At 42.9% G+C, this 26,163-nt stretch overlaps 1 protein-coding gene across 4 annotated transcripts; it reads right to left on the bottom strand.

Moving 5' to 3' along the window:
- Window positions 1-2,958: 2,958 nt before the first annotated feature.
- On the bottom strand, window positions 2,959-25,922 carry DSN1 (DSN1 component of MIS12 kinetochore complex). Of its 4 annotated transcripts, none has more exons than XM_044431569.1 (12): window positions 25,857-25,922; window positions 24,404-24,437; window positions 23,588-23,645; window positions 14,702-15,010; window positions 13,124-13,197; window positions 11,811-11,883; window positions 10,396-10,483; window positions 10,024-10,083; window positions 8,815-8,886; window positions 7,175-7,322; window positions 5,438-5,525; window positions 2,959-3,946 (listed from the first exon to the last, which is right to left on the bottom strand). In XM_044431569.1, the coding sequence occupies exons 1-12, from the start codon at window positions 25,889-25,891 to the stop codon at window positions 3,849-3,851; spliced, it is 1,137 nt and encodes a 378-aa protein (XP_044287504.1). In that variant the 5' UTR covers window positions 25,892-25,922; the 3' UTR covers window positions 2,959-3,848. The 4 variants fall into 4 exon arrangements, with proteins under 4 accessions (XP_044287504.1, XP_044287505.1, XP_044287506.1 ...); XM_044431570.1 differs by having other exon boundaries at window positions 14,702-14,950; XM_044431571.1 differs by lacking the exon at window positions 8,815-8,886.
- Window positions 25,923-26,163: the final 241 nt, after the last annotated feature.

Raw genomic sequence — 26,163 nt, 5'->3', positions numbered from 1 at the left:
GCAAGGTCTTGCACTTGGGGCATAGGAATAGGTGTCATAAGTACAGGTTAGGTGACAAGTGGCTGGAGAGCAGCACTTGTGAAAGGGACCTCGGGGTACTGGTTGACTGCAGGCTAAACCCGAGTCAGCAGTGTGATGCGGTGGTCAAGAGGGCAAACGCCACCCTTGGTTGCATAGCCAGAAGTGTGGCTTCTAGATCAAGAGAGGTATTACTACCACTCTACACGACTCTTGGGAGTATTGTGTTCCGTTTTGGGCCCCTCATTACAGAAAGGATATAACCAGGTTGGAGTCAGTGCAGCGTTGGGCCACAAGGTTGGTGGCCGGTTTGCAGGGGATGGGGTATGAGGCGAGACTGAGGGAACTGGGTTTCTCCAGCCTGGAGACTCAGAGGGGATATGTTGGCGACATACAGGTATGTGAGGGGATGTCACATGGAGATGGGTAGAGACCTGTTCTCCCCTGCAGAGGAAGGCAGGACGTGCTCCAATGGAGCAAAGCTCAGGGAGCCAATGTTCCATTTGGATGCCAGGAAGCACTTCCTGACAGTCAGGACCCCGAGGGTGTGGAATGGGCTTCCACGGGAGGTCGTTGAGGCCCCATCGGTGCGAGTGTTCAAGGATAGGCTGGACGTCCACATGGTGGGCATGTCGTGAGCGGAGCTGGCTGGTGCTGGAGGTCAGACTAGATGGCCTGGGAGACCCCTTCTGACTCACTATGTTTCTATGTTTCTAAAAGTGGACAGTCATCTGAGTGGGATGATGTGACCTGGAGCCCTGCACCAGCAGCAAGTTGGACCCAATGGCCTCCTTGGCCTCTTCCAGCCCTACTGTTCTGTGAATCACAAGGGCTCTCTTGCAGGCTAGCTCAGACCTGAACAAGAGCAATAGTGTTACATAGGGTGGGCCAGAAGTGGGTATATAGTACTGACTGGGTCATGTTTAGTCTCCTAGGTGCTCAAAATGTCCTCCATCAATGCTGCAATATTTCTGGAACCTGTCCTTGACAAAATTCTGGTTAGCACCAGTATCAAAAAATGCTTGTAAGATGAACTCCTTCAATTCATCCACTGGGTGAGGTCCTCCATGATCTGATCAGTACTGTATAGAAACAGAGGGGGGGAAAGCAGGTCTCCTGGGCCATCTAGTCTTGACCCCCGGCTCCACTCATGTAATCCCCAACATGTGGTTGTCCAATCTTTCTTTGAACACCCTCACTGATGGGGCCTCAACCTCCTCCCTTAGAAACCCATTCCATTGTGATGTTAAAATCTAGACACATCAAGATCTCATTTTGCATGCCTTCTCTTTTGGAAATTTTGTCATCAATTCCCTCAGGACAAGAGTTTGAGAACTTATAACCCCAGGAGGCATACCACAGTGGCTGGTGCCAGTGGAACTTTTGCAAGTGAATGGGGTGCAGTATATAGAAAACTTTTTTATAAGACTTCATAATTAATTGTATTCCATAGCATTGTTGTGATCAATTACATTTTTTTCAAGAAACTTTTCTGCATAAAACTGTGCCCCTCAGGTCAGTTCTGTGTCCCTCCGAGGTCTGCACCCCAGACAGCCACCTAGTTGGTCTAATGGTTGCTCTGACCCACAAAACATCACCTTCCAGACTGGATGCTTAACACATACCCTAAATTCCAATTCTTTGTGATACTTTCTAGCTCGGAGATCTTACATACCCACACACTGCTTTTAATACCTAGTTTCGGCCCACACAGACCTTACCTGCTAAAAAGTCATCAAGGCAGTGGATAATTTTGAGACAGCAAGACCGCAAAACAATAAAATCTGGGACAATAAAAATTACACATATTCAAAGGCTAAATTGATGGGATGCATCTTCACACCCTTCTTAAAGAGAGTTGGGGCTCAGTTGTAAGTTTTTGAAGATCATTCCATAGCTGTTGTAGTAACCAAGGAAAAGGCTCTTTTGTGCATGTCCAATAGGCCTCTACAGGTAATGTAAGCTTCAAAAGAGCCTCTCCTACATATTTTTAGTACCTAGGCAGGTTCACAGTAAGATGGGTGGTCCCTTATTCTATGCATTTCTCTACAATAGTATTAATTGTCCAGTACAAGTAATGGAAGAGATTCAGTACAACTGTTAAGGCTTACTCCTTCCTGCCTTATTCCAATCCAGATTTATGTTCTTTTATGTTCAGGTTTGGCAACCTGCACTATATTTCCATATCATCTAATTCACTCTACATGATGTGAATGTGGCTGGTTTGGACAGCTGACATGACAAGATCCTATTTATTGCCCCACACTGTACCAAACATGACATCTTTGCATTATTTTTATTTAGCCCAACAGGAGATGTGAATTTGTTTGGCTCATTTAGCCTGCTAGGTGGCATTCTAAAATGGGATTTTGTAATACCCTGTAGATCTTCCTTCTACAACAGGAAAGGTTATGTCCATAGCTCTTTCCAGCTGATTTTTGGGCTTTATACTGTGGCTCCCCCCATTGAGCAGAGTCCAAGTCTCTCTATAGAGCATTTTCAGGGGGCTGAAGGGTTTGCTGTGGCAAAGAAGGCATGTGGAATTCAGACCCAGCCAACTTATCTAGAACAGATCATTCTTCAGGTTTGATTATTCAAGATAGTTGATGGCTCAATGGATTATTCTCATCTAGTTTTCCATAATCCATCAGTCTGACTTGAGCAGAGTTGACCAGAACGTATAATAGAACACAGAAGCTGCATAAGTTACATATCTTGCTACATCATTCCCATCTAGGCCTAAGTGACATATGAGTTTGCTTGGTTTGGATGCCTGAAAAATAGGTATTCCATTCTGTTACACTTTCAAAACTGTTTTCAGGTGTCCCCCATTGGAAACAACTGTTCCATCACCAGACTGATAATTTGCCTTTGTGGTTTCCAGTTAGAGAACCTGAGGTGTCTTATTAACACTTCAAATAAATTGCAGCTGAGACAGACTTCTACAACATCTGCATATAAGAAATTTATTTTTAAATGGCAAGAGCCCATCAAATTAAGTGTATGAGACAAAAAAGAAAGCACATAGGATTCAGTTTGTCTTAGGCAAGGATACAAAAGTGACCACAAACTGAGTGCCAATATGGAGAAAGGAAATGCAAAGAATGAGCCTGTTCTTGTTGGAGTGCTTTTGTTCCCATCCTTTCTTTCCACCAGCATAAATAGAAAAAGAAATCAGCTTCCTGCCATCTTCAGCAACCAGGCCCAATTTTAAAGTTGCCACTAGCTGCCTACAACTTTGCACATCAGGTTTTCAAAAGTCAGAGAGGGAAGAAATATAAAACAGTTCCAAACTGATTTTTTAAATCCGTAGCTAAATGTTTGACTACACCTACACACACACACACACACAAACTTCTCATGATATACCTACAGGAAGTGATCCACCATCACCACTGCCACAGATGTTCAAGGTAAATAGAACAAGGTAGGCTGTTATGACCTGTTAATATGAAGGTTTGGGTTGTCAAAAGGATAATGAAAACCAGATAACATTTTGTGCCTTCTGAATCCGAGGAATTACTGTCATCTCCAGGCCTGTTCCACAGAGGATGAGTGTTCTCTATTGAAGCTATACAGGATGAGATCAGTGGGAGCCACTTGCTTGACTGGTCAAATGGAAGTATTCAATGTCAAGCATGAGCTAACCAAGAGAATAGAGAACATGTATTTTTATCTTCCAGCTTGGGAAGCTATGGGGAAGAATGCTGTTGCCCTTGAAGTGTAGTTCATGTCAGGAAAAAGGAAACCACAGCAGAAAATCTGCATGGAACTGGGCAGTAGTGGTATTGGATCCAAAGCCTGCAAATGTGGCAAGAATGCAACTACTTTTATCCCTCTGGAGGTGGGGGTACAGATGACTTTGTCTGGAGAGGCCTGAGCAGTTTTCGGGCTGGTGATTTTTCCAATCTCTGGAAAGTCCTTGATGCTGAAATTGAAACAAGACTTTTTAGTTTCCTCCAGATCTTAGGTTTAAATGAGTATTACTTGAATGCAGCAAAAAATAGATACCATGGTTAGTATATCTAGGGCAAAATCTTTAATCTGCAGAGCTCTAGGTTTCTGTATAAAAGCCATTTTGACTGGAAGTAGTCTCCATGGACTGAGCTGCAGTCTTCCCTACCCCAAACCTCAGTGATTGTCTCAAAACTGGACACACAATCTTCAGCTTTTCCATAATATATTTTGCCTTCCAGACTTACTTGGATAGATATTCCCCAAATGCTTTGCAGCAGTTATCCATAACTATGTAACTGGTAATCTTTCTCCCCTGCCACACCCACAATCCCCAGAGTCAGGCAATAATCTTCCACCTCACAAATATCTGTGATGCTTCTCTTTACACCCCCCTAGAACAGCAATGGCTGCCAACAAACAGAAGGTATTGACATCTCATGGAGGAAGGAGGCATTTGGCTCTTCCACACTGCCTCTCATGCTGTACAGGGCAAATATCACCTAAAGTTCTGGCACTGCTTTTCAGGGGGCACAGTGGGTTGCAGTGGGAAAAAAGGAACCAGCAAGAATTGCCTCCCTGCTCACTTGCTCTCATGAAAGTAGAACTCCACTGAGTCCTGAGAGGGTGAGTGAGGACTGCTTGCAGGCAACCAAGAAAGGAAGTGTAAACTGAAAAAGTGGGCTGGAGCAGATGGGGGGCAGGGGATCTTCAGTAATACTTGTGGACTTAATTGGCAACATTGTACTGTCACCTCTAAAGCACTTCCAGCACCTTGAACACATTTTGCAAGTGCTACTGAGCACTCCACAAAATTTAAACAGATTCTGCTGTGAAGCCTTATGGTAAAAGACCAACAGCAGAAGGGTTTCAAGGATGATTACATCAGTTCACATGAAAGAACAATAGCCCTCAGGCTTTGAAAATCAGGGAATGCAAACACCTGATGTCCACAACTGTCTAGAGATCCCCAGAAGAGAAAGAATCAACCCAGGATTTTTCCAGCAGCAATGAAATTTAGAGAACTTTTATTATATAGTTCTACCAACCTGGGCACTGAGGAAACATTACATAGATCTGACCAATGGACTAGGTATCCTAAAAATGCAAGAACAACCAACCAAAGGTGAGACTGAAGATCAATAAAGTGAATAAGATTGTGAATGGAAAAAGTTGACTTTCTGCTCTTGGCATCTCCCAAGGATTGAGACAAATTTCATGCCTTATGTCTGGAAGTACAGTGACTTTCAAACACATAAAAGCAACAAAAAGATACATCTACAACACTCATATGCAGGAGAGTGTTATTTACTTTTTTTACATTGGAAAATGGCCCTTTAAATTGAAGGAAGCACATGGAGCAGGGGAGAAGAAAAATCTGGGAAAGTGTTGCTGTTCTGTTCTAAGCAGGCATCTGAAGTTACATTTTGCATTCTCTAGTTTAAGTAGATGGTAGCTGGCTTACCAAGTTGTGCTGATTGCTTCTGAAGATACTGTGTAACTTCTTCCATATAGGATTGACAAACTTTCTCCATCTGATGGAATTCATCCAGCTGAGAACATACAGTAAGAAAGAGGTAGTCTACCCTGTTCCCTAGAGATGACCAACAACTTCCCCTCCAGTTCCCATGATTCATATAATCTAGATACTGCTAGGCTGTACCGTTCAGGAAAACTTCTGGACAGAGAGCCTTAGTTATTTAATTCATTTATATACTTCCCAATAGCTAATAATGAATACGCAGCAGTAGAAAACCATTCAGATGCTCCAACTGATAGTCCTTGTCCTTACTCAGTTTGGGTCCTGCCCAGTTCCTAAGGTTCTGTTCAGGGGCTCAAAGTTTTGAATTGACTTGGAAGCCAGCCTTGACCCATTCTCCCAAAACCCTCCAGAGAGGGAATAGGAGGGGTGAATCTTCATTTTGTGCCAGGCTAGAGACACTCAGGAGCAAGTGTTCAATTCCTCCTCCCAAGACTACTGCTAGTGGGGAGTTGTGTTCTTCTTTCCCACCCACCCTGATGCAAGATACACTTGCTGAGCTTTCTGTGATGTTCAAATAATTGCATGTCATGCTATGACACACCTTGATCTCCTTTGCATGATGGTGACCTTATGTTTTCAAGCTGCCCACTAACTAGAGTCTTCAGCATTCAGATATGAAAACATAAAATAGAAAACAAGGATGATAAATGGCAAAAGAGAAAGCCAACAGCAGGGAGAAAACAGTGCAAACTTCTAAAAGCACTAAGGCAATTCTTTAAAGGCTTGAGAAAATAGAGGTATTCCCCTGGGTATTTGTTCCTTTGATATCCTCCCCTTCTCTTCCATGAAGGCACATCATTTACAAGGAGGTTTACAAGTTGCCATTGTAGAAATGTGTTAAAGTTCTAATACAGCCACTAATGCAGATGTATCTGTAACTCCTTGAACCCCACCCATCCTTTTTCAAATACTTTAGCTCCAATCACTACACGGCGGGGGGTGGGGGGGCAACCATGGGAGGTCTGGGGACCATTTTCACCCCTGCCTTCTGTGGGGCATACTCTGTAGGGCAAATCTCTCTGTAGCTCTCAAAGGATTAAAATCGGCTGGTCCTGGAGCCAAATTATAACCTTTTACTGCTCTGAGGGCCAGGGGAAGTGGGCAGAGGCTCCTAGGGGACCCACAAAGGGCTGGATTTGGCTCCAGAGCCTGAAGTCCTGTGTCCTTCAGGAAGGAAGAGTTCCTTTCAACCACCACCCCTGCAATAAAAATTATGTTCTTTAGGAGCTGCTCTGATGCTCTACAGCAAGGGTGCAAAGCCTCAGACTGGAGGGACAAATCCAGCCCTATAACTCTCCATTGGCCCTGCCCCATATTCCTCAGCCACGGGTCATTTGGTAATTTCCTAGGATTTGTGCACTCCTCTCCCCATTCTAAAAGGTCAACATGCCTCTCCTGAGGCTCATTCACTGGCAGTAAGAGCATTAAGCTACTATAGGCTGGAATTTTGAGCCTGTGCCCCTTTTGCCCTCAGCCACCAAAAGCTTCTCTGAATTGCAATTTGGCTCTTGGGCTGAAGGAGATCCTGCTTCTCTACTCCAGCGTAAGTCAGTTCCTGCTCTTCATACAAAGTTCCTTCCATATCTCAGCAACTCGTTGCAGTTCTGCCACTTGGAGCTGCATTTTAATTCAAGTTAACATTTACCCTCCATCACTCACCACACACTCCATGAAAAAGAAGACCTCCCCCTGACGATCCAATATTTTCTTATAATCTGGCTTCGTTTGAAGTACATTGGCCTGAGATGACCCAGGATAGCTGACAGGCTCCTCTGGCATTTGCTTCAACCTGCACAAATCTAGCTGCCTTAAAGACAAAAAAGGTGTGTTTCAAGAACCTGTACTTGGCACCAATCAAGCACAACAATATCAGGAAGCAAGTTGTGAGCTGGAGAAAAGGTCACAATATAACCCAATTAATCTAGCACCACATTAATATAGTGGTTTGAGCATGGGGTTAAATCAGCTTATGCAGCAGGCTGAAAGAAGACTTGCTTCTGCAAGTCCCCTCCAGCAGAACATCATGAAATACATCAAATAAACTTTCCTCATTTCAGAGGACTTGTCCACAGCTACTCATTTGTGAGTTACAAGAGAAGTCACAGAGAGTCATTGCATGGTACACTCCAGCTGTCATGAATATCAACATTTCCTTTAAATATACAAAGACACACTGAGTTACAGTCAGACCAACACCTGAAGGTGACAGCTGGATGGCATCACATATATGAAGCAACATCAAAGGGTCCCACAAGTGTGAATACACAAACTACTCTCCTAGGAACTCACAACTGAAATTAACAGACAAACCATTGGATGGAATATGTCTATAGAAACAACACAAAGCAAAATAGTTAACATTCTAAAGTTGGCCAGAAGATGAAAAAAGCATTAAAACAGGGATGGGGATGTGTGCCCGTCAGATATCGTACGGCTGCCACTTCCACCATCCTTCATTGATTATGGTGGTTAGAACTGGTGGGAAATGCAATCCATCATCAACTGGACAGTCACACGTTGTCTCCTCATTTTTACATATTTTCCCTCACTGCAGTCCACACGTTTGGTAAAGCAAAACAGACTATTTCTAACCAGCAAAGAGCTTCCTGTTCTGAGGGAGAAGAAAGAAAACCAACACAGCTAACCCCCCCAATGGCCATTGTTTGGTAGTTCCAGCTGGTAGAATGATAACATTGGATACAACCCAGTAGATTTTCTGCCTGCAAGACTAACAAAATATTTTCCCTTTTCATATTTTCTAGCTCCTATAGCAGCAATAAAACCAAAGATTTTGTACCTACTGCAAAACAAGAAGTTCAGAATTTTCTTTCACATTTGGGGTTCCATGGTTTCAGAAGTTGAGTTCATCAAGGGGAGTATGTGATTACTACTCAATCCCACCTTCTCCCTAGCCTTGGGCCAAAATATTCCCTGCTGACAGTGATCCTTGCCACTTGCCCAGCTCCCAGTCAGAAGGAAGGCTGGAATTGCTTGGCCACTCAACTGCTGCCAGCACTTTTCCAAGCTTGATTTGGAAGAAGGGAATGGAGTGGGGAAGCATCCCTGATTCCACAGGGTCTCAGAGAGGCACTGATGACCACAATGCTTGGCTGGTACTGAGGCCAGCCTAAAACTGTGCAGCCTTCACCATATTCAGGTCTTTTTGGACTCTCCTTTAAACTTTAGGAGTTTGCTATCATTGTGTTATTTTATAGCCTTTCTCTTACTTTAGTTTTATTAGTTTTTTTGTAATCTGCTTCAGCCAACATGTTAATAGGAAAGACAGCCAATGCTCTAACCTGGCTATTTCCTCAACGTTTTGCTGGTAAGAATGAAGCAGTTCCTCCCAAGCTTGCTTTTCTGCAGAAAACCTATAAAATGAACAGAAAAGACCAAAGGTTGCTCTGATGCTTAGTATTTTGTATCTGATGCTTAGTATCTGATGCTTAGGCTCTGTCCTGGGGCCGATCCTGTTTAATCTTTTCATAAATGGCATGGAAGAAGGGGTGAACAGTCTTCTGATCAAATTTGCAGATGATACTAAAACTGGAGTAGTGGCCACAACTGAGGAGCAGGTACTCCAGATCCAAAAGGATCTGGACAGACTATGGAAGTGGGCAGGAGACAACAGGATGGCGTTCAATGTGGATAAGTGCAATGTCTTGCACTTGGGGCATAGGAATAGGTGTCATAAGTACAGGCTGACAAGTGGCTGGAAACCAGTACTTGTGAAAGGGACCTCGGGTTGACTGCAGGCTAAACATGAGTCAGCAGTGTGATGCGGTGGTCAAGAGGGCGAACACCAGCCTTGGTTGCATAGCCAGAAGTGTGGCTTCTAGATCAAGAGAGGTATTACTACCACTCTATACAACTCTGGTGTGCCCACAAATGGAGTACTGTGCTCAGTTTTGGGCCCCTCATTACAGAAAGGATATAGCCAGGTTGGAGTCAGTGCATCGTAGGGCCACAAGGTTGGTGGCCAGTTTGCAGGGGATGCCGTATGAGGCAAGACTGAGGGAACTGGGTCTCTTCATCCTGGAGGAGACTCAGAAGGGATATGTTGGTGACATACAGGTAGAGACTTGTTCTCCCCTGCAGAGGAAGGCAGGACGCGCTCCAGCGGAGCAAAGCTCAGGGAACCAAGGTTCCATTTAGATGCCAGGAAGCACTTCCTGACAGTTAGGACCCCGAGGGTGTGGAATGGGCTTTCATGAGAGGTCGCTGAGGCCACATCGGTGAGGGTGTTCAAAGATAGACTGGACATGCACATGGTGGGCATGTCATGAGCGGAGCCAGCTGGAGCTGGGGATCAGACTAGGTGGCCCGAGAGGCCTCTTCTGACTCGCTCTGTTTCTATGTTTAAATCTCCATGAGCAAGATCGCACAGAATTTATACTTCACTGCAAGTCATCCAGAAGTTCCAATATATAGTGCTAAAAGATTATATGATTAAGGCATTCAACAATATTATGACAGAAGGCAGGCTGTGGCCTCTAGTTACTTCTCACCTGGCCATAATCTCTTTAAAAGCTGCCATGGATGCATTCAATGCAGGATCAGATAAACACCTAAAAATAAAAAGCTTTGCTGGGTTAGGAAACTATGGCAGAGCAACTCCCCGTAACATCTTTCTTCCTGACTTTGCTGTATCCTGCTCTCCCATTAGCACAACCTTCCACTCAAGTAGCAAGCAAGCCCACCTGTGCTTAACTTTTAAAAATGCTGTACAGCATTGGGAGCTTCACTACCTTGAGTAATAGCTTCATCTGTAGAAGTGAAGATCAGGAAGAAAATCAACCCTCATTCACACAAACTATATGGAGAGGGAGCGGGGAACCAAGGATTCCATAGCACCTTAAGTATCAAGAAGCAGTCATTACCCCTTGGGGTCCTCAAAGCATTTTTGCAGAGATCCATCTAGTCTCAGTTTCTCGGTGTAGAGCTTCAGCTCTTCCAAAAGCAAGTTCACTGAAGGAAGAGACAAGGAGAGGCCATGGAAAATATCAGAAATGCTATATGATATAGCAAGCTTATGTTGAAACTCTTTGTCCAGTGTGTTCCAGGAGGCCATAGGGCTCCTTAGATCAGGGATGGGAAACCTCTTTCAGCCTAAGGGCCACAATTTCTTTCAGAAAAGCTCTTGGGGGCATATTGTGGGTGGGGATGAAAGCAAAGTGGTAAGTTAAAAAAGGACAGGGCAAAAAAATAACAATATGTTTTAGTCTGGAGCTCTTAGTGACAGTAACTAGAGCTTCAGAAACATTTTCAGTCTTTAAGGATGGATGATGGAGGATGCTGTACAAGATGAGGAAATCACTAAGTGATCAGTGACTGGGGGGAGTGGATGTGGTGAGAAGGTGGGACCACTTGGGTTATGAGGCCAGCACTGGAACACTGGGATTGTTGGATTTCATCCCTGGGCTCAGTGTTCTGCATTCCAGCCTTAGAGCACAATCCTATGGCCTCCCAACATCATCTGGGTGAGCCACAGGATTCTTCAGAGTCCCAGCACCAAGGCTGCCCAACCTCAGTATTAAAACTCCAATGGCCAGGACAGGGACAGAAGGCAGCTACAGCTGTCTACCCACACCAATTCCTATCAGATAACATGCATAGGGCAGTGAATAGCATCAGCAAAAATCATTGCTATCACACCTCAGTCTAGTCTTATATGCATCTAGTGCCATGGTGATAGTATTGAACTCTGAGAAGGCTTCTGGAGGTACCCAATAAGAAAAGTACAGGTTTTGCTAAAAGCCGTTTGCCAACTTTTGATGGTCTTCCCTTAGGACACATAGCCACAAGAATATGTCAGGCATGTTCTTGATGCATTCCAAGTTAGCATAATGGAATGGCAGGCTCCATAGTTCAGTAGCTGACCACACATCTTGCATTTAAAAAGTCCCAATGTTTGCAGTTCAGAGGTAGCAGAGCTGAGACAGACCTCTGGGTGTGACCTCAGAGAGCAACTGCCAATTGGGGCAGAGAGTAGTAGGCAGATGGACCAATGCTTGGCCAGTATAAAGTGACATTGTCTTAAAAGTGTCTTGAGTGAACTGGATATGATGCCTGCTGTATACCCCAGAATCCTCTGCAAGGGCCAAGGCACAGGGTACTTCTGAGAACCACCGGGTGAAAAGGTTCACACTGAAGTACTTGCTAGTGTGTCTTTCAGCTGCTCACTGCCATCTCCCAACACACTTGATTGCGGTCCAAATGGCCCCTGACCAAACTGACTCTCATCCTTCAGCTAGGCCACAGCTCTTCCTTGTGGAAGTAAATGGAGACAACCTACCATTCTGTTCAAAGGTTTCAGGATTAAAGCCTTCAGTCTGCCTTAGGGAGTGCTCCAGTTTCTGGGCACAGTACTGGGAGAGGAAAAAGATGGAGTCAGGTTAGGGAGCATTTAGTAGTCTGAATCGTTTATTTGCTGCTGCAAGAAAGTGGCCAGTGGCACTGAGAGGCTCTCTGGCATGCCCAATCTTCAGAGCAAGGCACTGCGGGTGAGGTGGCCCTGGAGAACACGTGCACCATCACATTGCCTCCACAGTTGCATGTACTGTGTAAGATTTAAACCAGTTAAGTTAAGATGTGGTTGCCCTGCCAAGGGCAGAAGTAAAATTGCTCTGGGAGCCCCTCAAGTAGCCAGTTAGCCAAGCAAGTCTAGTGACATCACAACATCAGTCACCAAAAGCAACATATGCACCTTAACCTGCACCATAAAGAACTGGATCTGGTTGCAAAGTTATTACAAAGAACACTGGTTTTACTAAGAAGAATGAGTCTGTATTTATGTAAACTATTTTCATTCCATTCTTCAGCCAAAAAGGCCCCCAAAGCGGTTTACGCATAATCAGTAAAACAAAAAATAATACTCAGTTTTCCATCAATGGAGGATAGTATTCTGATCTTCCCACTTCAATCAGCAGGATTTATGCAATTTAGCAATAATATCTTTGTCTCCAACTCTTGAAGGAATAACTGCCCTCTCCCAGTTTCTGTCCTGCCTCTGCACAATAAAAAGGAGTAGAGATCACCTTATAGGTCAGGATGCCTTTTCTCTTAAACCATCCTTGGATTGCCAGGAAGGGTGAAGCTGATATTACCCCTTACCCAAGGGATAATCTGATTGTTGCATCTTTTCTCCTCCTACAACTTGAACGATGGGAGCTCTACCACTCCAAGAAGGTTATACTAATCCCCAGCCACTATCACTTGGTGGCTGGCAGAACCTGCTTGAAATAATTTCTTCCTCCTCTTATCTATGGGAACTTCCAATCAGATACCTCAGAAGATGCTTCTGCCTTCATTCCAGTTTTGCTTTCTTGTGCACCTTCAACTTCAAAGAGGATGCTTCCCACAAGTAGAAGGAAGTGAGAGTGACTCCCCAGAATAATGGCTGTAAGTGCTTTTGCAGCTTTCTCAAATACAATCTACCTGAGCTCAGATTCCGTAAACTTACAGCCTTGCGTTTACAAGAGCTGAGCAAGGACTATCATGGATAGGGCATTTTGGAGGCCACTCGTTCATACAGTTGGCATAAGTCAAGACAAATCAGCAGCACATAACAACAACAGAATGTGGAACTTCTAGAGATAGCAGGCTTACCCGGAAGCTGGACAGGAGAAGTGCAGTCATTCTGTCAGCCTCTGGCAAGTCCAGGCTAATTGCTTTGCTCAGTTCTGAAAGTTAAGCACAATCCTGCTTCAAGTCCAGTGATATTTGTTGGATATTTCTTTGCAAATTTTAGCATTGTTGCAATGCAGTGTATATTAAATAGTTGACTATTCATAGCATGCCTAGCTACTAAGGTTTAACTATTGGTTCTCCATCACAAGAACTCAAGATTTGGACACAGCTTGTTCTTTATGTTAATGGTGCTGCTACAGATGTCCCACATGGTTCCAGAGTATGCCTCGGACTGATTATCACACACTTTTCTTGGGAGTAAGGCCCACTGAACACAGTAGCACTTGCTTCAACTAACATGCAGAAGGGTGCACTTTTAAAGTAGCGAATCCTTGGAGCTTATCCTGCAAGTGCTTCTCATATATCCAACTTAATTCTTTCTTCCTCTGGACACATAGAGGTTGGACAAACAACCTGAAGCCCTCTGGCTGATCGGAACCAGAGTTCCCATAAGCTCCATCCAGCATAGCCAGTAGCCAAGGTTCACAGGAGTTCTAGTTGAAAACATCTCAAAGGCTGCAAGTTGAACCCCTCTCTAGTATAGAAACAGACATTTACCTTGATGACTTTCACCCTGTTATCTTTGAGTCTAAGCCAGCCCATGCAGGAGGCACACTTTCTGGACCTTTTTGTGCAACCGTGCAAGGGAAACATGAACACCACTTCTAGTTACCATCTAGGAACAAGAAGAGGAGGGGCTTCCGCAAAAAATGAATGCTTGGCTAGAGAAACTACCTGACAACAGGCTCTTGTGCGGGCACAAAAGCCTGTATGTGTGATGTACAGAGATCACTTGCCCAGCAGAAAACCAAAAGCTACGATCATTCCAATACATCAAAGACAGACAATATATGCAAACCCTGTTAAGGTCAATAAACACATACTTCAGAGCTAAGGAATGGTCAGACAAGAACTTGAACACAGTCTCAGACTTTGGCCCAGTAAGAATACAAAACTAGTTCTCTAAAAGTCATAGTTCACAAAACCAAGAGCCAAATTTGGAAACAAGTGATCTGACCTCCTTAGAAGGCATTTTCCTTGCTCATGCAAAATAGCCACCATGGGGGTGGGGGGTGGGGGCTTGCCCATTCATAAAATGTGTGCCATGGTGAACATGGTCAATCCCAAAACACCTTTTCTCAGAAGATAAAGAAGGAAGCTAGAAGAAAAGTAACTTGCGAGCAATGGTGGGTTCTGAGCTCCAAGACCAAAACTATTTTTTTAACCCTACTAAGAGTAGCACTGGAGGATAGCCCATTGCTTTTCAGAAAGCCAGCCTCCAAATTAAAATATGGATTTTTATAAATAAATCTTAACAAAAGAAACATCAAGAGAGACGGTGAGCCTAATGGCTAGCAAAAGAGGTGTCCACAGGCACTGTGTTGGAGACCTCAATTTCGTTTTGGAGCAATTCAACCAGCTGCCGCAACCAGGGATTTCTTGACCACGTTCTACCTGGCTCCAGCTTAGTCATAAAGCTAAGGAGGAGACATCTACCTGAAATATCCATCTGAAGAGGTGGCAGTGACTTCCGGCGATTAGAATCCAGCTTCTGACTGTAGCGATACAAGGAACGACGTGCAATTCGTGGACTGGGAAGCTGTCCAAATGATACACTGAATGAAGTCAAAGCATGATCTGTTTCAGCACCGAGATTCTGGAGAGATGCTTTCTTCAGACTAAGAGAATCCAGAGCACACTCGTCCTTCAGATTAGGGCCTAGTTGGCATTCCTTCTTGCCAGTACCTGTGAACATTCCAGAGTCAGTGAGGGAGTGAAGGGATTGGTCGGTGACTAGGTGTGTGCCTGGAAGTGCATGAGGAGAGCAAGAAAACAGTCAACAAACATGCAAGTGTGATCTGTCAGTAGTTAACACAGTTGTGGTTCATCAGAAGTCTAGGAAATCTGAAGAGGCAGCCTCCTCATTAGAATCTCAGAGTGCTGTGAAAAGCATTTAAGATTCCAAAAGGGGAAGCAGAATACTTGGAGAACATATTTGTGACTAGGGAGAGTTAGAACCTCACATTGGAAAGTATTATAAGGGTGTGTGAGAGAGAGGAGCTGACAGAAACCTGAGTGCAGGATAGAAATGAGGTTCTGTGTGTGAGGACTGTGAAGACAAGGAGTGACATATCTCAGTCACACATTATTACTGCACATTGTTTTATTTACGAAAGTTACAGGACATCTTGAAACCATTTTGCTTATTGAACAAATAAAGTTTTGTTGAAAGAGTCATAGGCTATTTGATTATCAGCATCTCATCCTCAGGGCCACACAGTCCAGCAAAGGAGCCTAACAGCTTGGGTCCAATACTTTGGGAAAGGTTAAGTGAAAAGGTTGGAATTAGCAATTCCTGGTGGCAATGGTAGAAATCAAGAGAGTTAAAGGCAGACTACATCCATAGAAAGAGTGTATTCGTGATGGGGGGAATACCACATATAAAAATAAGAGAGAATCATTAGCTACACAAAGGCAATACAGAGAAGTACAACAATTACATTTTGGATTTATATTTGGCTCTAGTGCAGAGGTGTCCAACCTTTTGGCTTCTCTGGGGTCACACTGGAAGAAGAATTGTCTTGGGCCACACATTAAAAATACAAACACTAACGAAAGCTGATGAGCAAAAAAACAAAGGTCTGTGTATAATTTTCATGATATCTGCCACCACAGATAAGCAAAAGAACCTTGCACAATAATCCTAATTATGCAACGCCCCATTCAGAGTCTTTTAAATCATTGAGCAGGTCCCAAATTTGCAATCGCTAATATAGAAAATGAACATATCTAATTAATAAAAAAATCAACAATCATTGTTCTATTATAAAAGTAAAAGAAAAGAGGGCAACATAAAACTAGTGGGATGTTTGATACTGTATTTGAAACTAAAGCATCAATATCTTGTTTGATGGAAGTAGTTGCAATTCTCAGTGAATTCTCAAGGTGCTCATCAGATATTTTGGTTCTAATTTTATTCGTACTGGGCTTCATTCTTGAAAACAGTTGCTCACAAATACAGGTGCTGTAAAAAAGTGATGACATGAATAAGGCATGATTGTGAAGTGAAGGATATTTGTCTCTTGGAAGATAGAACCTATAAAAGTCCAGTATAAAAGACATGATCACATTTTTCTTAAAGTTGAATGTTAGATTGCAGTTCTATACATTCCATTTGAAAATTGGCAGGTAACACATTTTTTTACTGAAAATGGAGTTGCAAATATCCCAAAATATTATTTTCCCAGAAATCTTGAAATCTGTTTCCAAATTCTTGTATCATATTGAAAAGCAAGGCTGCATATTTTTGCTGCTCATAGGAATGTGTTTAGCCAACGTGTTAAAATGTATAAAATTGTTTGCCTTAATTTGAGCTTACCATAATTGCAGTTTGATTTGGAACGCTGCTATGGTTTGAGACATCTTATTGCTAAGTTGGTTATCACCTTGAAGATACATGGTTAATGAGTGGATAAATCCACTAAAAAGGCCAGTTTTCATCATCAAGTCCTGGCCCAAATTTTGTTTCTGATACCATTAATGACTTGATGTCATAAATCATAACATCTTTTCAACATTTAGCCTTGATCTACTTCCAAAAAGTAAATGATGTTGGAAGCATCAACACTTGTAAGGAATTCCTGGAATTGGCAATGATTTAATCCCTTGGCCATTATGAAATTCACAGTCTTGATGACAATTTGCTTTACATTATCCATTTTTAAAGCTTTTGTGCATAAATTCTTGATGTTCTATGCAATGTTACTTCATCAAACATGAGTTCTGGGCCACAACTGCATCATCTTCTCTTAATTTTACAAGTTCCTCTCTTTTACCCATCATCACCAGGGCACCATCAGTAACTATACCAGGTATCTTGACAAAGGACAAAGAAAATCACTTTAATTTTTTTTTACTGCTTTGTATAACTCTCTTGATTTAGTTGTGTCTTTTAATGGCACTAAAGAAGCCATTTCTTCAGTGACATTATATACATAATCAGTACCTCTAATAATAATGGCACATTGAGTTGTATTGGTAGCATCAGTGCTGTCATTTATTGCCAAAGCATAAAAGTTAAAATTAGCAGATGTACTCTCCAAACTTCCTTTATGGATCACAGCCTTGTCGTGGCGAAGGGGCTTGCATAGCTCAATGAAGCTATGAGCTATGCCGTGCAGGGCCACCCAAGACGGACAGGTCATAGCAGAGAGCTCTGACAAAACGCGATCCACTGGAGAAAGAAATGGCAACCCACTCCAGCATCTTTGCCATGAAAACCCCATGGACAGTACCAAAAGGCAAAAAGATATGATGCCGGAAGATGAGCCCCTCAGGTCAGAAGGTGTCCAATATGCTACTGGGGAAGAGCGGAGGGCTAGTACTAGTAGCGCCAGAAAGAATGAAGCGACTGGGTCAAAGCCAAAAGGACACTCAGTTGCGGATGTATCTGGTGGTGAAAGCAAAGTCCGATGCTGCAAAGATCTATACTCCATAGGAACGTGGAATGTAAGATCCATGAATCAAGGCAAGCTGGATGTGGTCAAACAAGAGATGACAAGAATGAACATCGACATCTTAGGAATCAGTGAACTAAAATGGACAGGAATGGATGAATTTAATTCAGACGACCATCAGGTATACTACTGTGGGCAAGAATCCCTCAGAAGAAATGGAGTAGCCTTCATAGTCAATAAAAGAGTAGGAAAAGCAGTACTGGGATACAGTCTCCAAAATGACAGAATGATCTCAGTTCGAATTCAAGTCAAACCATTCAACATCACGGTAGTCCAAGTCTATGCCCCAGTCACTGGTGCGGAAGAGGCTGAAGTTGACCGGTTCTATGAAGGCCTACAACACCTTCTAGAATTAACACCCAAAAATGATGTCCTTATCGTCATGGGGGACTGGAATGCTAAAGTAGGAAGCCAAAAGATAACCGGAATAACAGGCAAGTTTGGCCTTGGAGTACAAAATGAAGCAGGGCACAGGCTGGTAGAATTTTGTCAAGAGAATACGATGGTCATAGCAAACACTCTTTTCCAACAACCCAAGAGACAACTCTACACATGGACATTCACCAGATGGTCAACACAGAAATCAGACTGACTATGTGCCCTGCAGCCAAAGATAGAGAAGCTCTATGCAGTCAGTAAAATCTAGAACAGGAGCTGACTGTGGCTCAGATCATGAGCTTCTCATTGCAAAATTTAGGCTTAAACTGAAGAAAGTAGGGAAAAGCACTAGGCCACTCAGGTATGACCTAAATCATATTCCTGATGAATATACAGTAGAGGTGACAAATAGATTTAAGGAATTAGATCTGATAGACAGAGTGTCTGAAGAATTATGGACGGAGGTTCGCAACATTGTACAAGAGGTAGCAACTAAAACCATCTCAAAGAAAAAGAAATGCAAGAAAGCAAAATGGCTGTCTGAGGAGGCATTACAAATAGCTGAGGAAAGAAGGGAAGCAAAAGGCAAGGGAGAAAGAGAAAGATACACCCAATTGAATGCAGAATTCCAGAGAACAGCTAGAAGAGATCAGAATGCCTTCTGAAATGAACAGTGCAAAGAAATAGAAGAAAACAATAGAACAAGGAGAACCAGAGATCTCTTCAAGAAAATTGGAGATATGAAGGGAACGTTTCATGCAAAGATGGGCATGATAAAGGGCCAAAATGGCAGGGACCTAACAGCGGCAGAAGAGATTAAGAAGAGGTGGCAAGATTACACAGAAGTACTATAAAACAAAGAGCTTAATGTCCCTGATAACCACGATGGGGTGGTCACTGACCTCGACCCAGACATCCTGGAATGTGAAATCAAATGGGCCTTAGGAAGTCTGAGCAACAACAAAGCTAGTGGAGGTGACAGTATTCCAGCTGAGCTATTCAAAATCTTAAAAGACTATGCAGTAAAACTGCTACACTCAATATGCCAGCAAATTTGGAAAACTCAACAGTGGCCACAGGATTGGAAAAGGTCAGTTTACATTCCCATCCCAAAGAAGCGCAATGCCAAAGAATGTTCAAACTACCACACCATTGCACTCATTTCACATGCTAGCAAAGTTATGCTCAAAATCCTACAAGCTAGGCTCCAGCAGTATGTGGACTGAGAACCAGCAGAAGTACAGGCAGGGTTTCAAAGAGGGAGAGAAACTAGAGATCAAATTGCCAACATATGCTGGATCATGGAGAAAGCTAGGGAGTTCCAGAAAAACATCTACTTCTGCTTCATTGACTATGCTAAAGCCTTTGATTGTGTGGATCACAACAGATTGTGGCAAGTTCTTAAAGAGACGAGAGTACCAGACCATCTTATTTGTCTCCTGAGAAACCTATATGTGGGTCAAGAAGCAACAGTGAGAACTGGACACAGAACCACTGATTGGTTCAAAATTGAGAAAGGAGTTCAGCAAGGCTGTATACTGTCGCCCTGCCTATTTAACTTGTATGCAGAGCACATCATGAGAAAGGCGGGGCTAGATGAATCACCAGTTGGAATTAAGATTGCTGGGAGAAATATCAACAACCTCAGATATGCAGATGATACCACTCTCATGGCAGAAAGTGAAGAGGAACTAAACAGCTTCTTTATGCAGGTGAAGGAGAGTGCAAATTTGGCTTGAAACTCAACATTAAGAAAACTAAGATCATGGCATCCGGTCCTCTCACTTCCTGGCAAATAGATGGGGAAGAAATGGAGGTAGTGACAGATTTTATTTTCCTGGGCTCCAAGATCACCACAGACGGGGACTGCAGCCAAGAAATTAAGACGCTTGCTCCTGGGGAGGAAAGCTGTGACAAATCTAGACAGCATACTAAAAAGCAGAGACATCACCCTGCCAAGAAAAGTGCATATAGTCAAGGCTATGGTTTTCCCAGTTGCAATGTATGGCTGTGAAAGCTGGACCATAAGGAAGGCTGAGCGCCAAAGGATTGAGGCCTTTGAAATGTGGTGCTGGAGGAGACTCCTGCAAGTCCCTTGGACCGCAAGGCAATCCAACCGGTCAGTCCTAGAGGAGATCAACCCTGACTGCTCTTTAGAAGGCCAGATCCTGAAGATTTGTCTAGATTTGTCATAGTTGTCCTCACAAGGAGTGTGCGTTTTTTAATTTTTTGGCTGCAGTCCCCGTCTGTGGTGATCTTGGAGCCCAGGAAAATAAAATCTGTCACTACCTCCATTTCTTCCCCATCTACTTGCCAGGAAGTGAGAGGACCAGATGCCATGATCTTAGTTTTCTTAATGTTGAGTTTTAAGCCAACTTTTGCGCTCTCCTCCTTCACCCTATCAAGGCGTGCAGCCCAGTATGTAAACAATCCACACATTCTAGAGCAATAAAACTAAAGTCCTTTAATGTTAATTGTCTACAAGATTTACAACTCTATAGATAAATTCCCTAATAGTGATCCTTGCTAAGCAGATGTTAACTCTCTAATGGCTTCTCTTCCCAAGCCCACGTGGGATCATTCTCCCAAGTCACGCCTTTCCTCCCTCTTACGCAATAAATTTTGCCACTGTTCATATCTGCGTAAAATACGTCTGTTTTTGGCTTTTGAGAAATCCACGACACCTATTGTATCTTCTGTTTCTGGCTCAGGGAGATCAGCATCAGAGGGGGAAGAGGCAGTTTGCTCTGCCTCCTTCTGAGTAGAACTTGCAGCTTCCTCTTTCTCATGACTGTCTCTGATAAAGGTCCAGACGTTTGCTCAACGTGCTGGGGGTCAGAGGAAGATGCAGCAGCTGGCTCAGCTGTCCCTGCATTGGGTTGTGGGGTCAACTCTTGGGCACTGGGTGTCAAGTGCAAGGTCTCCTCATGAGTCACTGTTTCTGTCGGGGCTTCATGCATGACACACCCGCATCAAGAGGCTGTTTAGTTCCTCTTTACTTTCTGCCATGAGAGTGGTATCATCTGCATACCTGAGGTTGTTATTTCTCCCGGCAATCTTAATTCCAACTGGTGATTCATCTAGCCCCGCCTTTCTCATGAAGTGCTCTGCATATAAGTTAAATAGGCAGGACAAGAATATACAGCCTTGCCGTAATCCTTTCCCAATTTTGAACCAATCAGTAGTTCCGTGTCCAGTTCTCACTGTTGCTTCTTGACCTGCATACATGTTTCTCAAGAGACAAATAAGATGGTCTGGTACTCCCATCTCTTTAGGAACTTACCACAACTTATTGTGATCCACACAATCAAAAGTTTTAGCGTAGTCAATGAAGCAGAAGTAGATGTTTTTCTGGAACTCCCTAGCTTTCTCCATGATCCATTGTATGTTGACCTAGTTCCTCTGCCTCTTCAAAACCGTGCCTGTACTTCTGGTAGTTCTTGGTCCACATACTACTGGAGCCTAGCTTGTAGGATTTTGCTAGCATGTGAAATGCTATTAAAATGCCACCATATAACTAGCTTACACTAGAATTTGCCTGAGTTGTAACTTTAAAAAAAATGAGAAAACAGACATTTTTTCAGTTCTCTTATTTTGTCCTTATGATTCAACCCTTGATACACACTGAATTTGGCAGCGTGTTTTTGCATATAATGCCTTTTCAAATTAGTCTTTGAAAATTTGCACAAATTCCCTGCAAATTAAGGAAAGTGCCTTACTATTTGCCTAACAAAAAAATAGTTATCTGTCCACTTTTCATTGAACAATCTTCCTTCATCTGCAATATTGTGGAGGGGGTTTTGGGTTCTGCTTTCTTTTGAGATGTTGAAGCCATGCTGGGATTAAAAAAATAACTGATAATAATAGATAATGAAAATTAATTGACAGGAAAATAGAAAGCAAAGTTTGGGCCCTTCCACATCTCGGCTGCCGACGCAGTGCAAGGCAGAAGGCCAATTGTAAAGCACGATGGGCAATGCATGAGGCACCGCCAAGGTATGGAAGTACCTTTAATAATCAAATAAGAATGCTTACCTGTCTTCTAAATAACATTAAACACCTATTGTTTGCAATGGTAAGTTGAAATATTATTAGTAATAGCTGCATTTCACTCGCCAAGTCACCATAAGCACATGTAACATCTGATGGTGTCAATTTGACTGTCTGCACATGGAAGATAACACACTGGAAGATGCACACAGCTGTAAAACTGAAGCCATACATGTGTACAAATAGCAAGAGGATATGAACATTTATTTTATGTGACACTGCAACATAACGTTGGCTTCTACAAAGTTCACGCTCAAGAACTGTGCAATCAAGTTACAAAAAAACTACCAAAAAATCTCATAATGTTTTAAGCTAGTTTACGATTTTGTGTTGGACCACATTCATAGCCATCCTGGGCCATATGCTGTGGAGCATGCAGTCATATTTAATACACATAAGGAAAAGAAAGAGGGTGGAGTAAGAGCACACCACAGCTCTACCAGTTCAACTGATTTACCAAGAAGGGCAGCAATGCATTAGAACTGTGGCTGAAAATCTATTCTATCAATTTTAATGCTCATACTGTAGTATTATGACATATGTGATGCATCCAAGTTGTAGTTAACAGTAAACAACAGTAGATGAAACAGAAAACCTTTTACTAATTGTTGGAATGGTTTGATTTTCCATGTTTTGCATGCCCATCTGCACACAAAATACAACACCTTCCAGCTTATCAAGAGCACTGAAGATAGCTCATAAGTGATTACAATATAAAGAAAATCTCACATATCACACTGAAGAACTGTATTTAAAAAATATAAAGGAGCCATGAAAATCAACCCAGAGTTCTAGGAATCTGGCAAAACAAAATTTAAAGTTTTTAAAAACAGTCCCACACAATGTCCTGGAAGGCCTCCCTAGGAATATTAGAGGAGCAGAGGGCATTTATTGCAAATTAGGTTATCATCCTGACAGCCAGTTCATTCTCCTTCATTCCAAAAGAAAGGGGAACCCAAATCCTGAGGGTGAAAACCTTTCAAGCAAGAAATGACAAAAAGCAACAGTGCTGAATTAAAGTTGGATAATTCTGAGATTAGCAATGAACTGAATGCATTCATACATAAGAATGATTTTCCCAGCTCAGAAATGTAATTGCAAATCATGAAAACCATGGGCAGTGAGATCACAAGAAGTTCTGCAGTACAAACATCATTCTGCTGGAGCAATGGGGAGTTGGGGACATAACACCTTGCTTCTTCCTTGATCAGCGACAACAGAATTATACAACACCAATGCCTACATGTAAATAGGTTTAATCAGCCTATTTCCAAAAGGCTTCCAAACATTTACTTTTCTTCAGACAGAATTCTGATTTATTTTTGTAAAATAACTGGAAATGAGCTGTATAATACATGGTCCTTCCTACAGGAGGCAGCAGAACACCAAGGCATACATTGCTCAAGCAAAGCATTCTAAAAGGAGTTAACTGCTTTACCAAACATCTCAGTATTTTTTCCATCTTCTAAGCCAAGCTGGTTTCCTTGAGAAGGTTCCTAAAACAGAAGATGGGTATTTCTCATTAAATGTTATGAATATTATAAAACCTTCCCCTGCACCCTAAAAAAGCAGTAAACTAGAGACAAATAAAAAATAACCTGAGTTCTTCTGTCTTGAGAGATACACAGCTTGCCTCCCTTCAATATTCTTCCTTCCCGATCATAGGACAAGCCAAGCCCGCTGTCAAATAAGCCTGCATCTTCTGCCTAGCATCCTGCTCAACTCTGACCGCTCAATGGAATTGTCAAGTCATTAGTGCCATACATTTTACATAGAAGCAAGCCCCACCAGGTTCAGTAGGTATCACAGCACCAAGCTGATAACAGACAAAGGGGCAGATAAGGATCAAGGATAAGACATGGGCACCATTTGCACACAATAGTAACTAATTGTGCATTAATTAATCCACAATTTGCCACAGCATATGCCACCACTCTGAATATCCCATCTCCCAATCTGAGTTTGATCCATGATATGCAAACCCAAACAATATAGATAAATCCAGAATTAAGCTCACAAAATTATCCTCCCAGGTGAAATAGGTGCACAATTAAAAAATAACAACTGAAGCAGGGGAAAGAGTACAACTGTAAGCCATCCCAAGACATCTAAGTGGTGAATGGGGTATAAGTTTTAAATAACAACAACAACAATAAACTGTAGCTTCAATATTCCTTGAAATTCAGACTGAAGTCTGTTATTAAAATATTCAATCTTCCATGTGCTTTAAAGTCAGTGGGAACAGTTTTATTACCTGTTGAGCTAGCTTTCTTGGAAGGTCTTCTGCACTGAAAAGTTTAAAGAAAAGTTAGTTAAGCCTTAGACTTCCACCCTTTACACTGCACCAAGTTTCATTACTCAATTGTATTCTGCCCAATATATTTTCCACTGTTATATAAAGCTTTGCTACAGAAAAATATTCAGCAGGTCTATACTAACAGTCTGACTGATATCTGTCCATTATGGAATTGTTCAAGGCACAATGGCAAATCAAGAAAAGCCTTGTGTACACTCAGAGCCCCAAAGCTGCATCCTGAATCTGATGTCTGTTTTTGTGGGCAGCTTCACACATTATAAGCATTGCAAAAACTTATGGCATTCCACAAACATGTAACATGTCCCACAAAATGTGTATGCATCAATCCAAAACCCACAACAAATACACAATCCGTATTTTATCAAACTAACCAAAATGCATGACCTGCAGAGTAACTGCTGTCAACAAAACTTTACAAAGTATCTATGCATAAGAAGATGACAGCTATATATGCATACCCACTGAAATAACTTAAGGTCCACAATGATAAAGTGTTATGTGCATGTTTCTTTGAATGTTGGTAAGTTACAGAGGAGGGTAAGGGAGCAAGGGGTAAAGGAGGGGGATGAATGAGGTGATTAGTTGATGACTGAGAATGTATGGGCAGAGTGTGGAAGTGTATGAGGAGAAATAAATACTTTTGAGTCAGTCAGCAGTCTGTCGAATCTGAAGAAGCAGCCTCCTCATTAGAATCCCATATAGAGCATTTGAGACTTTAAAGAAGGAAGCAGAATACTTGGAGGACAGATTAGCAACTAGGAGTAGTCCTTTATGGAATGCCTCTTCTGTACAGAAATCACAATACCTTCTTCATAAGTTCTCGAAGGAATCCTGTCTTCCTTAGAATTTGGGGGCCTCATCCCTCTCTCCCCCCCCCTTCTTTTATTTAAGGAAGAGGGAGCATAAGCAAAAAAATAAGGCGCAATCCTACGCACCTTCGGCAGAAAACAAAGTCCTACAACTCTCAGCATTCCTCAGCCAACCAGAATTGCACGTTTACTCTGCACCCGTCTTCCCCCAGCCTCGGGTTGCTGAACATTGTAGGACCTTTTTCCCGTCTAAACATGCATAAGATTCGCGCCTAAATCGCAGACGGACCATTGGATGTGATCCAACTTTAATCAGGGCATGAGCTGTTTGTGGGGTCGGACTCATATCAGTAGCTCGGGACTTAGAAAAACTGTTGGCCAACAAGGCAACCCTCCGACTGCGAAAAGTGGAGACAAGGCTGCCGCAGGCGTCTTCATTTGAAAGGGCGGGGCGTGCCTCGGCTCAAAAGAACCACAGCCTGGAACCAAACAGCAAGACAGAAAGCCCCTTCGCCGTCCCAGGGACGGTGGACGTGAGGCAGGGCATTTCCCAGGCAAGGAAAAAAGGCCGCTCGACTTACCTGCCCGGGCAGTGCTGCACCTCGTCCACCTCCATCGCGCAGCCGCTCTCCGCTGCCTCACAACAATCAAACCAGCCCGCCACTGCACATGCGCACTACCTACCAGCCCGCCCGCCCCGGGCCCAAGAGCCTTCTGGGAATCCAGTTTTGTATTTTACTTTTTTAACTGCATGTGCATTCCTTTCCACGGAGCTGGTGACCCTAGAAAGACTCAAGCATCAGAAAACAAGTGTGTTTTGTGACGGTTTAAAGACCAACGAAATTACTCAGGCGGAACCTTTGATGGAAAAAATGTGTTCGTCTTTCA

The sequence above is a fragment of the Varanus komodoensis genome, unplaced genomic scaffold (assembly GCF_004798865.1).
Source record: "Varanus komodoensis strain SLA01 unplaced genomic scaffold, ASM479886v1 scaffold22, whole genome shotgun sequence".
Lineage (NCBI taxonomy): Eukaryota > Metazoa > Chordata > Lepidosauria > Squamata > Varanidae > Varanus > Varanus komodoensis.
The sequence above is the reverse complement of the archived record's forward strand: the minus strand, read 5'-3'. Positions and strand labels throughout refer to the sequence as shown.